General features: G+C 26.6%; 1 protein-coding gene across 1 annotated transcript in view; it reads right to left on the bottom strand.

Moving 5' to 3' along the window:
- LOC111613294 (dynactin subunit 1-like) overlaps positions 1–16,224 on the bottom strand; it is a 59,704-nt gene that overhangs the window by 4,047 nt on the left and 39,433 nt on the right. Inside the window, 15 exon segments of the mRNA XM_023354642.1 lie at positions 200–349; positions 612–761; positions 1,192–1,343; positions 1,476–1,621; positions 5,019–5,161; positions 5,248–5,376; positions 7,803–7,896; positions 7,977–8,176; positions 10,746–10,799; positions 13,020–13,103; positions 13,175–13,306; positions 13,382–13,435; positions 14,674–14,788; positions 15,353–15,480; positions 15,548–15,633. Coding sequence (XP_023210410.1) covers positions 200–349; positions 612–761; positions 1,192–1,343; positions 1,476–1,621; positions 5,019–5,161; positions 5,248–5,376; positions 7,803–7,896; positions 7,977–8,176; positions 10,746–10,799; positions 13,020–13,103; positions 13,175–13,306; positions 13,382–13,435; positions 14,674–14,788; positions 15,353–15,480; positions 15,548–15,633 — 1,817 coding nt within the window.

The raw sequence follows: 16,224 nt of genomic DNA, 5'->3' as shown, positions 1-16,224 counted from the left end.
TGTGCCTAGTTGCTCTCTATTACTTACTAACCGTGCAATAGAAACTGCCTTTTTTTACATTTCAGTACTCATTCATTCTATTAAGGCATCAGATTTTGAATATTGAATATTGGGAAGAATGAAAATACTTCCTTATATATGAAAAACTTTTTGCAATTTATTACATCCTAATGTAGAATAGCTTTTTAAATAAACTTACATTTTCAACCTCTTTCTGGAACTTTCTTAGTACTGAAAGTGATTCAACAAGATGATTTACTGGTGCAATCTTCTGAATTGATGGTTGAGTGCCTGCTTTCCTTTTAGTAATATCAACTAATGTTGGACATGCAGTCAAGTCATTCAACTCCTAAAAAAATAAAGTTTTATAATGGTATTTAAAAAATTCTTAATAAATTTAATGAGTAAAACAATGTAATAACATAATGATCAATATAAAGAAGAATCATCTTTAAGTAAATTTAAGTTTTATAAATGACAAATATATTATAAAACAGTAGTAAAGTATTCTTTAAGAAAGAAATTTTATCATGAATGTAAGAAAAACCTGAAATAATGAAATAAAAATGCATTGTATTTTGCAAATATTCATAAAAATTTTAATGACTAACTTTCAATAAATTAGAAGATCTCTTAGCAAGATGGGCTAATTTTTTATCTGTACTGTTTTCTAAATCCATCATATTTGTAAACCCAGTTTGATTAGCAATTCCAGTTTGCTTTGAAGGCATCTTCAAAGGTGGAAGCTTTGATAACTGATCCTAAAATAATAGCAAATAGATATATTATTTGAAAAAGACTATTTCTAAAAATATATTTACAATCAATATATAACTACTTCCAACAATTTAACACCTCGTTAAATAATAACGATCCACGAAAAAACCTTTTTTACGAGGGTTATTTTCACTATTAAGTTCCACAAATACTTTCGACCTCCACTGAGGTCTGCTTCAGGTGGTGACTGTCGACCCGACCGTTGTAACGATGTTGCCAACGATGTAAATAAATAAACGTGCGTGTCGGGTTTCACCCCTCCGACTGCCATTGCTCGAACTCCTCGAATAAATACTTCCACGCCTGTGCAAGTGTTTCCCCGTCCTTGTAGGTGATGCAGTTGAAAATAACCCTCGTAAAAAAGGTTTTTTCGTGGATCGTTATTAATCAATATATTTTAAAATATTCTTTTACCATAATATATTGTGACTTCAGTCGAATATTTTCATTTTTAACATGCTTTAATGCAAGTTTCAAATCCTGGATTTGTTGTAACAGTAATGGAGAATCTTTAATAACTGGTGATGATGGTGTGCCAGGAAGAGTTGGGCTTGATGGTGACTGTACTAAATAATAATTTAAACTTATTTTAAATTAAAATTAATTTAATTAAGCCTTTGTATTAAAAACATGTAAAACTATGCTGACCATTATTTATGATTTGTAAAAAGTTCATATAAAATTACAGTAAGTCTTACCAAGACTTGCAAAAGGTGTTGGTTTTGATAATCCTTCTATCAAAGCTTTTTTGGATGCAGATTTTAATTTATCTTTGAGCTCTCCTCTTTCAGTTTCTAAAGCATCAATATCTGCTTGCAAATGATCTAATGTTTCCTCAAATTCTCTGAAAATTTAGAAATGGTTAACAGAAGAATTAAACATTTAACACTTTAAGATATAATACTGAACATTAAAGATAACTGAATAATTTGAATAATCTCAATCAAGAAACTAATAATCAGTTTTTATTATCTTAGATCTCGTTTATTCTACATTTGAATGCTATTAGCATCTTTAAGATTAAATTTTTATTATTTTTAGTTATGTATATTGAAGATTGCATATTAACGCAATAAAAAGTAATATAATACAATGTATAATTTTTATGAAAAACTTAAAAATTTTATACTCTGAATAAAATCCATAGTTGTTTTCTAATACTACTAATATCATTAGAAAAAATTAGTAGTACAAAAAAGTAAAAGTAGATTAAGTGAATTTGGAATACAGTAGAATGGTTTTTGAAATGTATACCTTGATATTGTTTTCAGTATTCATACTTTGAAAAATGATGTTCTTAAATGTTTTTGAACATCACAAAGCTAAAATTTTGTATTTTTAATTATATTTTGTAAAATATGAATATAAATAATTGCAACATATTTTCCAAAATATGCTTTTTCTGGCATTAATAACCTTAATTATCATGACCAAAATTTATTAAATTTTCAATATTGAGAAAAGTAATTTAAAAATCAATTTTTAGATTTATTCTATTTATAGTTAATTACACTGCTTGGTAACAAAAAATATTATGCACATTGTGTAAGAATGGTATTCAATTAAATAAATATTTGAGGTATTTGGTTATTGTTTTTAAAAATACACAAATAAAATGTTTTTTGAGACTAGAAATTGTCCATCATGAGTATTTTATATTATGAAAAGCAAAAAAAAAATAAACTTATATTTTTAACTCTAATAAAGGACAATTCAAAATGAATGACAGCTGGATGGAGCAGTCAAGGTGGAAGCCTACCGCTCTGGGGGACCCAGGATCGAATCTGGACGGATTGATAAATTGTCAGGAATTTTTCAGGTGGTGGTCTGTCTGAATATGTTGGGCCCCGTCCCTCACCACCTGGCCGCCCCATTGTGGGCCTGGTCTAACCCATAATGGGTTTGCTAAAAAAAAGGCCCTCTTAGTGCCCACAGGCTAGTAAGACAAGAGTTAAAAATAAAAATGAATTCAAAATGAACTTGCAACTTTGAAAGCATAAAATTTTAATCTAAAACCTTACAGAATCTATTGAGGCATTAATTTAAAGCTAAACACATCAAGTTTTACCTCAAATATCAATAGTCATTCTGATTTGATATGAGCACCATTGGTGATAATGCAGACATCCAATCTGAATTCAATATCTTGCCAAACTCAAAGCAGCATATCTGTTGAATCATCATCACAGTTACCAAACTGGTAAGTTCTGAGTTCAGTGAGATTTACAGGCAAGAATTTATAAACAATATTTAAAGAAGCCCCAGAAAAAACAGCAAGATGTGAAATCTGAGGGACAAGGTAGCACATGTTATTGGCCCTACTCAACCAATCAACTGATCTGAAAAACATTCATTCAGGAAATCCTTAACAGCTATATGGTGAGGAATGCACTGTCTTGCTGAAAGTGCATCCATCCTCTGTGTCATCATTGTTTAACTGTGAAATGAGAAAGTTTTCCATCATATCCGGATACATGATACCATTAGTGATTCCCACATGAAAAAAGAAAGGCTATACCTTTGCTAAGATCATAAACACACTAACTTTTGAACTGTCATAAATGTTTTACAGTTGCTTGTGGGTTTTAAAAGCTGAAATCCTTCAGTTGTGGGTGTTTCTTTTACCATTGAGATGAAATAATGATTCATCACTAAATAAAATATTCTCCAGAAATGTCTTCTCTTCCTCAATCTGATAAAATTTCTACACAGAATCCCTGACAAGCTATCTTATCCATAACAGTAATTTTTTTGTAACATTGCAAATGTGTATGATTTTAAGTGCAAATATTTTTGTAAAACTTGCCAAAATAGTTGGTTGTAAAATGTCAGTTTTTCAAGATGTATGTTACATTAAACTGTTATGATGATAAATGAAGCGTGAACTCACTTGTTTCACAACAGATTCAAAAACATGTTGGTGACTAGGAGATACATCATGGCAAAGAGAACAGCTAGCCTCAATAAAATTTTGGTGCCAAGAATATATTGTACATCTATTTGGAAGATCCCTACAATATTGATTGCAAAAATTTCATTGAACAATTATCATAAATTATTTCCTTGAACCAAAACACATAACAAGTGAACCTCAAATCAGTGAAAGCAGCCATTTTAAAATGCAGGTCTTACAATGACAGAATCCAATATTATGGCATGATACAAACTTCATGTACTTCCTATAAATTAACTCTGCAATATATTCTGAAAGTCTGATTAAAGTTCTATGCGCTTTCAAAGTCATAGTTCTTTTTGAATCATCCTAAATTTGTATTTTATGTAGAGAAAATTTTATAAAACAAATAATTTAACTTTCACTTTATGAATTACATCAAAACTGGAAAATTTAAACAATTTCTACATGACCTAAATTTTATAACTTTGAAGCAATCAAAATGCAGTTGAAAGTGCTGACATAAAATTTCAGTTTTAAGTATACTGCCTTAACACATCTGAATACAAACACTAATATTTAAATAAAGAAAAAAAAACTATACTTATAGCATATCTTTCTCTGAAGATGCTTTTAATAAAATGATAGTTACTGTATATTCAATATATATTATATTTGAATGTATGTTAATTTTTAACTATTACATTAAAATTAATCATCAAATATTCAAACTTACAAAACCAAGAATTCAAATCTGACTAATTCAAAGAAAATAAAATCAATTATAATATCCACTTATCCTATCTTACAACATATAAGACACAACTTAAAAAAAATTGTCCTGTATATTACATGTGAAGTTGCAATCTCTCATAGGCTAATGAATTTCCCAAACAGTCTTCAGACACAAGCAATCTCTACTTAACTCAACACTTGAGTAATAATATTATTATTTAACTATCCATAATACAGTTTAAAAAAATTATACTTAACAATTAATTTATTTAAACGATCCTGTGCCAAAGATATAGGGGAGTTTAAATACATTAAATACCTTTTCATAAATATTTTGTGCTGAAATGGAGTTATGTCTTATATGCCATAAAACAAAATAGATATTATCATTACACTTTAAAACTTGCTGATTGATTAATCTTAATTTCTTGCATTCTTTTTGCTTATTTATTGTATCTGGATCTGTGTAATATTTCAACTGAAATTTGCTATTCAGTTTCAAATTATCATTCAGTAAATAGAATTAATATTAAGTGAATTTTTAAAATTATTATTCATTGCTGTTATTTGTTTAAAAACTTTGTAATTTGTTCATAAAATTAGTGAAACTAACTTTTCCTTTTTCTTTAGCAGCATTTTTGTTTCATCTAGTTGTCTTTGTATTCTTTCAACTTGTTCATCACTATCTTTGGTAGACAATTCCAATTTCTTTTCTGCCATTTCTTTTCTCACATGCATTTCACTTAATTCTTCACTCTAAAAAATTAATTTATAAAATATTAAGTAATACATAGCTATCAATAAAAATTTCAGTAATGATAAAATCATAAAATTTGTTGTACCTTTATTTTTAAAGCCTTTTTTAATTCTATTATATCCCCTTCTCTTGCATCTAATTTAAATTTCAAGTTTTCTATATCTTTGGTTTCTCCTTTTACAGCTTGAGCTCTTAGATAAACAGGAGGTATAGCCTAATAATATAATATTTAAAAATTTTATACACAGAAAAAAATTTTGTCTTCCCAAAATTAATAGTTCTGAAATGCAATCCTTAAAGTAATATGCTTTATGTGCTTAATTATTAATTTTTAAATATAAAAATTAGGATCAAGTTAGTACATCAGGAAGGAGCTAGAATAATGTAAATGTGATTTCTCAATTTTATCCATTACATGTAGAACTAACTTGCAGTGATGTTAATTAACAATAGATGATGTCTAAATAAGAACAAATTCTCTTTCAAATCACATCATCAAAATATTGCTCCTTAATCATGAAATAAAATTCATATTGAAAAATTTTCATTATTGTACTTTAAAATAAATTAATTATATTGTTAAGAAAGTAAATGAATGGAATAATTTAATCCTTGCATAAAAATAGAGAGTTTTATGTCTAAACTATATAAATAACAATATATTTTACATACTTTAATACAATTTTAATATACATAATTTTTCTTAAAATCGTAAATTTTATCCATAAAATAAAATTATAACAATGTTAATAGAAACAAAGTTTGTTTATCTTATTAGATTTTACTTTAGACACAATCTCAATTATATGTCTAAAGTGTGCCATACATCAACTCAATCTTTTTGCTTCCACATACGATGAATTAGCATTTTATTTTAAATAATAAAACTTCTTTTTACTTATCAATCAGTTTGGCTTTTATGCTCCTTTTGGTGGATTTGATATTTTAATTAATAGTACAGCATTAATAATGCCAAAATAAAAAATGAAAAATGTATCTTTCTATGAAAAATTAGCCTTTACAAATGTATTACTAAAAAAAATTAATGGCTATAGATTGGCTAAAAGCTGCTCATCTTGATAACTTAATTGAATTAAACCCAAAAATGTTCATTTATTATGCACACAATGATAAAAGTCAAACAAAATTATTAAAAAAATCCAGCAATGATTTGATAGATGTTTTCCTGTTTAAAAAACACTACGAATATTAGCATAAAGTTAAAACTGTGTGGTCCCATCTGTTACAAGACGTTCTTAATTTTGAGGATAGAGATAACTTTTTAAAAAATTGTAAATTTCAGTTACAAATAAAATTTTCATTAAATCTGACACTACTCAAGGTATGACATGACCCTCCATCTCCACAACTCCTCAACCATTAACCGTCAAAATTTAATAACATCAACGCCCCTTATATACAAGTTACCATACCAAATTTTCTCTCTTAATCTTTACCCCTTCATGAGATATTAATGAAATGGACATCAACTCATATGTATACATCCATGAAATTTTTCCCTTTTTCTTTACTTTTTGGGTTCAGGAGTCTCAAAATGTCAAGATTTGCAAAAAATCTGGAGGGTCAAATTTGATGCAATTCCAATACCCATATACCCATGTTATACACATAATGAAAATTTTTTAGTTTCAGAATTAAATTTAAGTTTCAAAGATAATAAATTACTAAAGATGTTATTGTCCCAATTAGGATTATCTTACATTAATTCTAAATACAGGTAATCCCCGTATAACATGGCACTTCTATAGCACAGATTCACTCTAACACGGTTTGAGAATTGGTACCATCCCTGTATAACACGGTACTGTTATAGCACGGATTCACTCTGACACAGTTCGAAAATTGGGTAAAACTCTCGTACAACATGAAATGTAATAAATTTTTACATAAGTACTAATAGTTCACAAAAATTATTATTTTCGTGAACTATTAGTACATAAGTATGTAAATTTTCTTTTCTCGTGCTTCTGTCGATACACATGGTCCTTCTCGAAACTTGTTTCAGTGTTGCCATATCTTGACGCTTCTGATTTTGGTGTTGCCAGATGTTTTTCCCTTATTCCATACTTTCTTTATTCCTCATAAGTGCTTATCACCATATAAGGAAAATTATAAAGATCTTTTAAAGCAAGCAATCTAAAATTACATACTTTTTGCAAAAGGTAAAGCATGGATCTGAAGATAATGCAGAAAAATGCTCAGAGGATAACGATAACTTGCCAAAATGAAAATGCTCTCGGTTAATAGTGCTTTTAGTGATGACGAAGAAAACATTGTTTAATTTATATTAATATGTGTCACTTAAGAAAATTTTAATAAAAATATTTATCTTAATTATGAAAATATAATAGCATGCTTTTTAATTTTTGGAACTTAACCCTCCTTTTCATACTAGTTCTTTGTTTCGTATAACATGGATTCGCATAACACGGCAATATTTTGAAACGTAACTACCGTGTTATACGGGGGTTACCTGTACTTAAATTCCTAGGTTTCATATTCTATAATATTTCTGTTAAATTATCATCATACACAATTTATGTTTCAATGTATGTTTTTTTGCAGAATAATAAATCTGAGAGATAAATGAATATGTAAAAGAAATAAAGTAACAATTACCTTCATTTCATTTGAAATTTCCTGATCAAATTCTCCATCTTGAAGGGATACTGATATTTTGGTCAAAGATTCCAATACGAAATTTAGAGATTGCCTTAATATTTTAAAAATAACATTTTAATTGTAAAATTAATATAATTTTTTATAATATTAATATAAAGTTATAACATTTACTTCAAGCAACCAGGACCATTATCTTCATTGCCATATACTTCATCAGTTGCTTTATGTGCAAGTTCTTTTAATTTTTCATTTGTAATATTAGAAGTTTCTGGTACCATAACAACTTGTTGTACTGAAGACTGATATATAAAATAAGTGGCTGAAAGAACTCTATCCATATGCTCACGGCATATAACCAATTGGTTTTGAACCTGAAAAGTTAAAATAAACTTTTAAAATAATGACTAACTTGAATTCACAAGTTAACAGAGTTTGTATCTTAAAATCATCCTTTTAAAAATGTTTTATCATCTTTTATTTATGTTACTGTTTACTAACATTAGTTAACAAGAAAATTATTAACAATACCCTAAAACTTTTAAGCTTCTTAAATTTGAATGCTTTAAAAATGGAGAGAAATGAAAGATATATTTCTCATTCCTTAAAACTATTGCAACAATGCATAAACTAAGCAACAATGTACATAAAGTTTTTTAAGGAAGTAAATTTTTTCATTTTATACTTAATTGTTTTTAGAATTATAACAGCATTCTATATAAATAGAAAAACTTTTCATTATTTATTTTGGTTACATTTATCTCTTTTTCCTAGTGATTAATGATATATATCAATATGATAAACTTGAATAATGAAAACTATTTAATGCACTTCATCAAAATTTTTACAACTTATAAAAACATTAATTTTATTAATACATTTATTAATTCATTATTTCTTGCTAATCTATGTGAATTGTGATATGTATATAGAAGCAAATAAGATTTTACATTATTGTTAACTACACAGATTACTAAATAGTTCTATTAATTATGTAGATTATATTTTATTGAATTATTCAAGAGTTGCTTACATAAATCTACATATCTTTTGAATTCCATTCTAATGTTACTGGTATATTTGTAAAATAATTTGTGTAGATCTTTAAAGGAATTTGGAAGTTTTATGTATCATACAATTTTTCATATTACATTAATTTATGAATTCTAAATGAACAATATCCACATCAAAAATTTACACTGACAGAACAATTCTTGAAGATATAGCATGTTTAATAATAAAGCTTATAAATTATTTAAATAGTTTATATGTTAAAATTATAATAAAATACTTAATACATTTTATTTATATATCAAAGTTCTTAATAATAACAAAGAGATGTGCACATTCTAAGTGTGCTAACAAAGATGAAACAAAACTACAAAAATAAACTTTTAGTTACATAATCAAGATTCTGCTATATATCATTTTTTCCATCTATTCTAAATAAAGCCCTAGAAATTGTATTTTGTACAAGTACTAAGCCAGAGCACTTCAACTTAAAAGATCCATTGTGCATCCCATAAGAAATTACTTCAGAAATATGACTTCTTGAGAGAGAGAAAGGGTATACATTTAAAGAAAAGAGAAACAGCACCAAATCTTAAAAAGGAAGAACCCTGATGAAGTCTGTCTAAGCAAAAGTCTACACCATAAATGAGATGCAGATGATGTGCCTTAGCAGAGCTGCAGAAGTGACAAAACTAAGAACATTTCATTTGACAAAAATGCTTGTGAAATTGATCAAAACTAGTCATAATGCAGACCAAGAAGCAAACATGATTCTTACCAAAAGCTATAAAATCCATAATTTGCATAGAGAGTAAGATAAGCAAAAATGCTTTATTCTGCTTTTAAACCAAAAGTTATCCGCACTGCTTTAAATGACCGAAAATATACCAGTCTTTGAAAGTTATAAAGTTCTGGAAAAAATAGCTAAAATTGGTTCAGATCTAATAAAATGCTTTCTATTTGACCAGTAGATTAGCACTTACATTGCAAGCAATTCTCCTTGAAAAAATTGTTGCAGTGAGTCAGTTCAGTGAAATGCTTAAAGCATTCCCTAACAAGTGCTGAAATGAATTGATAAAACTCAATTGCCTTCAAGGCAGCCTGATTGTCAGAAACAATATAGATAGCCTTATTAAAAGAGTATTTATGTAAAATAATGCAAACATACAAAATATTATCTAGCAGTATAGCTTGAAACAGTTGGAAATTTTCCCAATGGGACAAGAAACCCCTTCTGAATGTCTCCCAAAACTAATAATGGGACAAGACTGGCATTTGTGTTAGTCTGTAAACCAGACTAAATCCTTTAGATGAAAGGTCATCATCCTACCCATATATCAATCAAGGCAACTAAGAAAAGAGAGATAACATTTGTCAGAGTTCATCAAAAAGATGTCTTCCATTAATGTGTCCCTCAGCAAAGACAAATAATTAAAAGAGAAAATAAGTTAACCATTACACTTGCTCCTATAAAGGAGCCTCCTCACCTTAGTGTGAATGAACAGGTGAAGGGAATATAGATCCAATAGATGCCTCAAGTATACATGACTCCATTGATATTTAATAATATAATAATACAAGACTCCAGTTTAATGACAGATATGTTATAAACTATATGCCTTGCAATAGCAAGATATGCAGCATTGCTATTGCAAAGTTGCAAATTTCTCTAGAGCTTGAAGATATTACTCAAAAACTAATATTAACAATATTTATGATAATCATGTTTTTGTTATCAATTAAAGAAGTATTACTTAAGATATTTAAAACAGAAAACTGCTACATATAACTTATTTAATAAAAATGAAGAAATAGTATTTTGGCAATTAAATTTGTAGAAATTTCACAAATGAAGTTAAGCAAGGAAAAAATTAGAATATTAAAGTTAATTTTTAAGTAAAAACTAAATTTTAAATAATAATTTTTTATTACTTCTTGTCCAAAGGAAATTGTTGAACCTTTCTCTTGTGGTATACGTCGTCTTATCTGGAATATAAAAATGTACACTTTATTAGTTAATAATATGCATGAGGTATTTGAGAATAATTTCATTTTTTTTTTTTCTAAATTCAATTACTTATAAGTTCATTTAAATTTGGAACTATTTCTTTATTACTATTGTATTATTTATTACAATAACACATTATAACTAATGTTATTGACTATAGCAAAGAACTTTTTTAATCTTCATCTTAAAATTATTTTTTCATTAAAATAATTTAATTATTTTATAATAATTATAAATTTATTACAATGATTTAAGTTAATAGAAGTACAAAAATTTCAATTTTACTTGATTAATAGGTCTTAAAATAAGCTAAATTTATAATTTTATTTTTCTAAAGCTTTACTTTTGTACTAGTAATAAAAATAAATTTTAAAAAGTTATTGTCCAAAATAAATCAAAATTTCAAAACTCCAGTGAATCATAAATTCTCACAGAAATATCTTTATACTCTCAGATTAATAGTTTTTACATATCAACCTTCTTTACATTAAAAATATTTATGAATTAGGCTCTAAATTGTACTTGATGAATATATTTTCTGATTGGTTTTCATTTCTCTCTTTTTTTTCCAATACATTCTTCAGATAATAAAAATTTATTATACAGTAATACCTTGACTTATGCGAACCCAGAGTTACGCGAATTTCAAATCTCGTCGATTCGTCTTTTGTTCGAGCACCACGCAGCTCTTGATTATTCACTCCCCCCACACTATTGTTCGGCTTAAATGTTCGGACATGTTGCGCAGAATCGACATATAACTACAATTTGTTTTGTGTTATTTATTTCTGTGTTTGTTATATCTGCAGAGACTCGAGAGACTCTATTATGTCATCTGAACGAAGTAGAACTGATTCTTCTGCATCAAACAAGAAAAGAAAAACTTTACATTCCAAAGATAAAGTTAACATTATTAAAGACTTCGATACAAAAATGAAAATTTGTGAATTGGCAAAGAAGTTTGATCTATTGGAATCGACGGTCAGAACAACTATAAAAGGTAAAGAAAAAATTCTCGAAGCTGTAAAAAATGCTCAATCTTTAAATTCAAGCATCATTCGTAAACGTCACGGTATTATCCCTGAGATGGAAACGATGTTAAAATTATTGTGTGATAATCAAGTAAATGTGGAAAATTGTGTAATAATATAATTTGTTATACATATGTATTATCTAAGATTTTATTAAACATTTTTTTCTAAATTATTGTTTTCTTTAGTCTCTGGCCCCAATTAAAAATTATTTGTATGTATTTATATGCGAAACTATACCCCAACTTACGCGAATTCGACTTACGTGGTTATCGCTCGGTCCCACCTATCGTGTAAGTTCGGGTATTACTGTATTATATAACATGCAATTTCATAAGAAAAGTTTTCAATCACATAAAAATTTTTTTCCTATTCAGTATTTTTGTTTACTTGCTAATTATTAACATTTTTTAAATCTTAATGAAATCACAGAATAAAATTATTCTCATTGATAGAGAAATAAATTACATTTTCCATCGTTTTAACATTTTTGTATATTGATTATAGCTTGTAAATCATAGAATATTTTTATATCTCATTTACAACTAGACTGCTTTTCTCTTTTTGGAAAATAGAAATAATGGATTGGGGTGATAAACAATGCAACACAAGGGTAAACTCCAGACTCCTGAGCAGCATCCTTCCTGATAAGACTTTCCATGGGAAATTGGCTTGATTTAGGTTTGACATGAAAAACAAATAACTAGTAAACATGAAAAAATTCAGAAAACTATGCATCCAGCCCACTGGTCAAACACAAACCAATGTTCAGTAGTTTTATCCCTTGGTCAATAGTGGGTTAAAGAAGTAATGAACAATTCTGTCAATTTAAAGACTTAAATCGACAGAAGTTTGAATAAAGAACACTTTTTATAACATACAAAACAAAAAATGAATTAGCAGTAGAAATATTTCAAAAGTAATAGAATGTTACTATTACTAAAAATAATTGCTGAAAATATTTATTAATGTGAAATACCTGTTTCAAAAAAAATTAGTTTCTATGCAATACTTATTAAAATGTTTAAATNCTATTACGAAAAATAATTGCTGAAAATATTTATTAATGTGAAATACCTGTTTTAAAATAAATAAGTTTCTATGCAATACTTATTAAAATGTTTAAATATTTATATAAATTTTAATTTAAATATTATATAAAAGTACCTTTTTCACTAATGCTCGAATTTCTGTTATACACGAAGATAGTTCTTTTAACAAATTTCCTATTTCTGTATTTTCTTCATTGGGCTTCAATAACAAAAAATATACATTACAAACTGAAAACAATATTTTAATAAATTTTAAACTTGCATACTTACTTTTAAAAGGACTAAAACAGCTGCCACATTAGCACCAATTCCATCACAAGCTGCACCAAATAATTGCATGAAGTCAGACATCAAAGACATACAATCAATCTTTTCATTAGCAAGGTGAACACTGTACAGGCTCTTTATAAAATATTTTGATTGTAATTAAAGTAATCCAAAAAAAGCATTATTAAAATAAACTAGGGACATACTAACTTGAAAATATAAAACAGCTTTATGTAGAGTTTCAAGCTGTACATTTTCATCCAACTAACAAAATAATTTGTAAAACACTTTTATTTTCTGTTTTAATATCAATTAAATTTACAATATAGCAATATAAAAAAATTTAGATTTTATTATATATTAAAATGTAAAATCTTATATTGCATAAAATTCAATTTGTGATGTTACTTAATAAAAACAATTATCACATTTTACTATATGTAAAAAGTTATTCAACTGTGTTTTATATAGTTTTTTTTTTTACAAGAAAAATTTAAAATAATACTAGCTTTGACACAGGAAAGATGGAAGCCAGAATTATTAGTTTTGAAGCTGGAAGAATGCATTGTTAATATATTGTTATAATATCATTTAAAAGAATTGAAGCAGTCAATTTAAAAGGGGTCAATGTCCAGAGAACATAACTTTTCAAAAAAAAAATGAATTTTATAAACTGAAAGATAGCTTTTGTGAGTGAATTAAACTAAATTTGATATAAGTTTGATTTTTTTGGGTGGCAATCAATGATGCTCATGCACACTTGAAAGTTTGCAAGAAAAGAGCATGTGCCATAAGCCACAAAAAAGGTGTGCATTTGTACTTCACGTTTCTGCCATGTCTTTTCTATGCTGGGATTACAAAACAGATCTGTTTGATAAACTTTCATAGAAGAATATAAATTATTTAATTGACTTTATTGAAATTTATAAAACTATTGGGTCCCCAATTTCGTTTTCATTTATTTATTAAATTTATGACAAATAGACAACAAATAAAGTCATAATCATACTTGTACATCATCATTTTACAAAATAAATGCATTGCTCTATGAGCAATAGTTCATAGAGGGGTAGACAAAATGTTCATTGGTTCTGTAGAACTACATCATGAGTGATATCACAAGTGACAAATTTGCCTGATCATCAAAGCAAAACAGTTAAGAGACCATAAAAATTCTCTCTGATGTCAGGTCGAAATCAACAGCATTGCCTAGTTTGCAGTGGCCTTAAGACTTTGTTTTTAAAAAGCAATTTTCTAGAAAACATAAATAGTTTTTCTTAAAATCAAAATTAGAGATTTTTAAAAGACAAATTTATTGAAACATTTTAAATCAAAGTAAATAGTGTAAAAAGATAAGATGGTCTGAAAAAAATTTCAGTTAAATCAAAATTGTACAAAAAGAAAAAAATATTGGATGTACAAACTACAAATAAATATACAGTATAAAATTCAACTACTTCAGTTTTAAAAGTTTACAACCATTAACTTTATTCAATTCATACCTGATCTCTTTTTAAAGAATCAATATAAAAATCAAGAGCCTTTTCTTGAACTGCCATTTCTGGATATAGAGTACCTATTTTCATAAAAAGTTCCATACTGCATGTATTTAATGCACTAGAAACCCAAAAGAAACAATTATATAATTTTTTTTTTAATTTTAAACTAAAATTAATGTTATAACTGATAGAAATTAATCATCATATACACTATTTGAAGAAGTGTGCACACAATTTTTTTCAGAATCATCTTATTTAGAAAAATTTAAATGCAATTTTTCAAAAGCAATGTTATTTTCATTTATTTTACATTATAGTTATTAAAATATCATTTCATTTAAAAATAACAACAAATTCATGTTCTAAAAATAGAAATTTTAGAACATGAAATTTATTTTTATCATTGAAAATTTTGCACTCATCACTGTATCCAGGCTAATGTCCTACTTGCTTCATCTTTCTTATACTATAATTTAATGTGTGCACAAACTCTCTTCAAGTAGTGTATATAATGATTAATTTCTATCAATTATATCATCTATTGTAAAAAACATTACAATTTATATTTTAATTAACCATAAATACTACAATTAATTTTTATTAAAATTGAAAATTATTATTAAGTATATACATATAATTTTTTTTCCTTTGAATAATATTAATAATACAATTAAAATTTCACCTGATATACTGATGCAAAAAGCTTTGTAAAGTATATAAGTGAACAAGAAGGCGACAAGCAAAAGTAAACTGATCCAACTTATGTGATTTTAAAACAATATCGGGCTTAATTTCTTCTGTCAATTGAAACTGGAATAGTAATCAGTTTGCTGAATGTTTTAAAATGAAATAAAAATGCATATAAAATGAGAAATACCTTATCTTTCACTTGTGAACTTAGTATTTCTGCTTTGCTTACTATCCGAGGAACTAAAAGCAAAACTAATGTAGCATCATGATCACCTGATAAATATAAAAGTTGATCTGTTAAATAATTTCATTTAAAAACAAACAAAAATGTTTATTAAAATAAAATAAAATAAAAATAATTTAAAGTTAATCAACTGCAAGTTATAAATTAATATCTTAAATAGACCTAAAACTAAAATGACTCAAAAGTTAAATTATTTTTTATGAGAATGTTTAGAAAAGAAAAACATAATTTCATTATATATATTTTTTTGAAACAAAGCTTTTCTGACAAAGTTTGAGTGACACAAGCAAAAATATTTATTAAATATTTTATTAATTTTAATTTTTTGTTTCATCAGTTATGTGGAATTGTTATATATTTATCTCATTTAGCTTTACTCATTTAGCTAACAAGCTATTATAGCTTTAACATTTGATTCATTCATTATTACTTCCTTTTTTCACATACTTTTTATTTCATCTTTGCACATCTTAGCAATACATTTCCTTCAAATGTTAGTTTTCTATTTGAAAATATGCTCATACCTTTTAAACTTAAAAACATTAATTCTTTTTAAAAAATATCTTTATTCTCTTCAAGTTTAATATCAACTTTTCAAGAAATTTACAATTGCTATTGGC

This window comes from Centruroides sculpturatus, unplaced genomic scaffold, assembly GCF_000671375.1.
Source record: "Centruroides sculpturatus isolate CEXI.00-Female unplaced genomic scaffold, Cexi_2.0 scaffold1887, whole genome shotgun sequence".
NCBI lineage: Eukaryota > Metazoa > Arthropoda > Arachnida > Scorpiones > Buthidae > Centruroides > Centruroides sculpturatus.
Note: the sequence above shows the minus strand (reverse complement) of the source record. Positions and strands in the feature narration are given on the sequence as shown.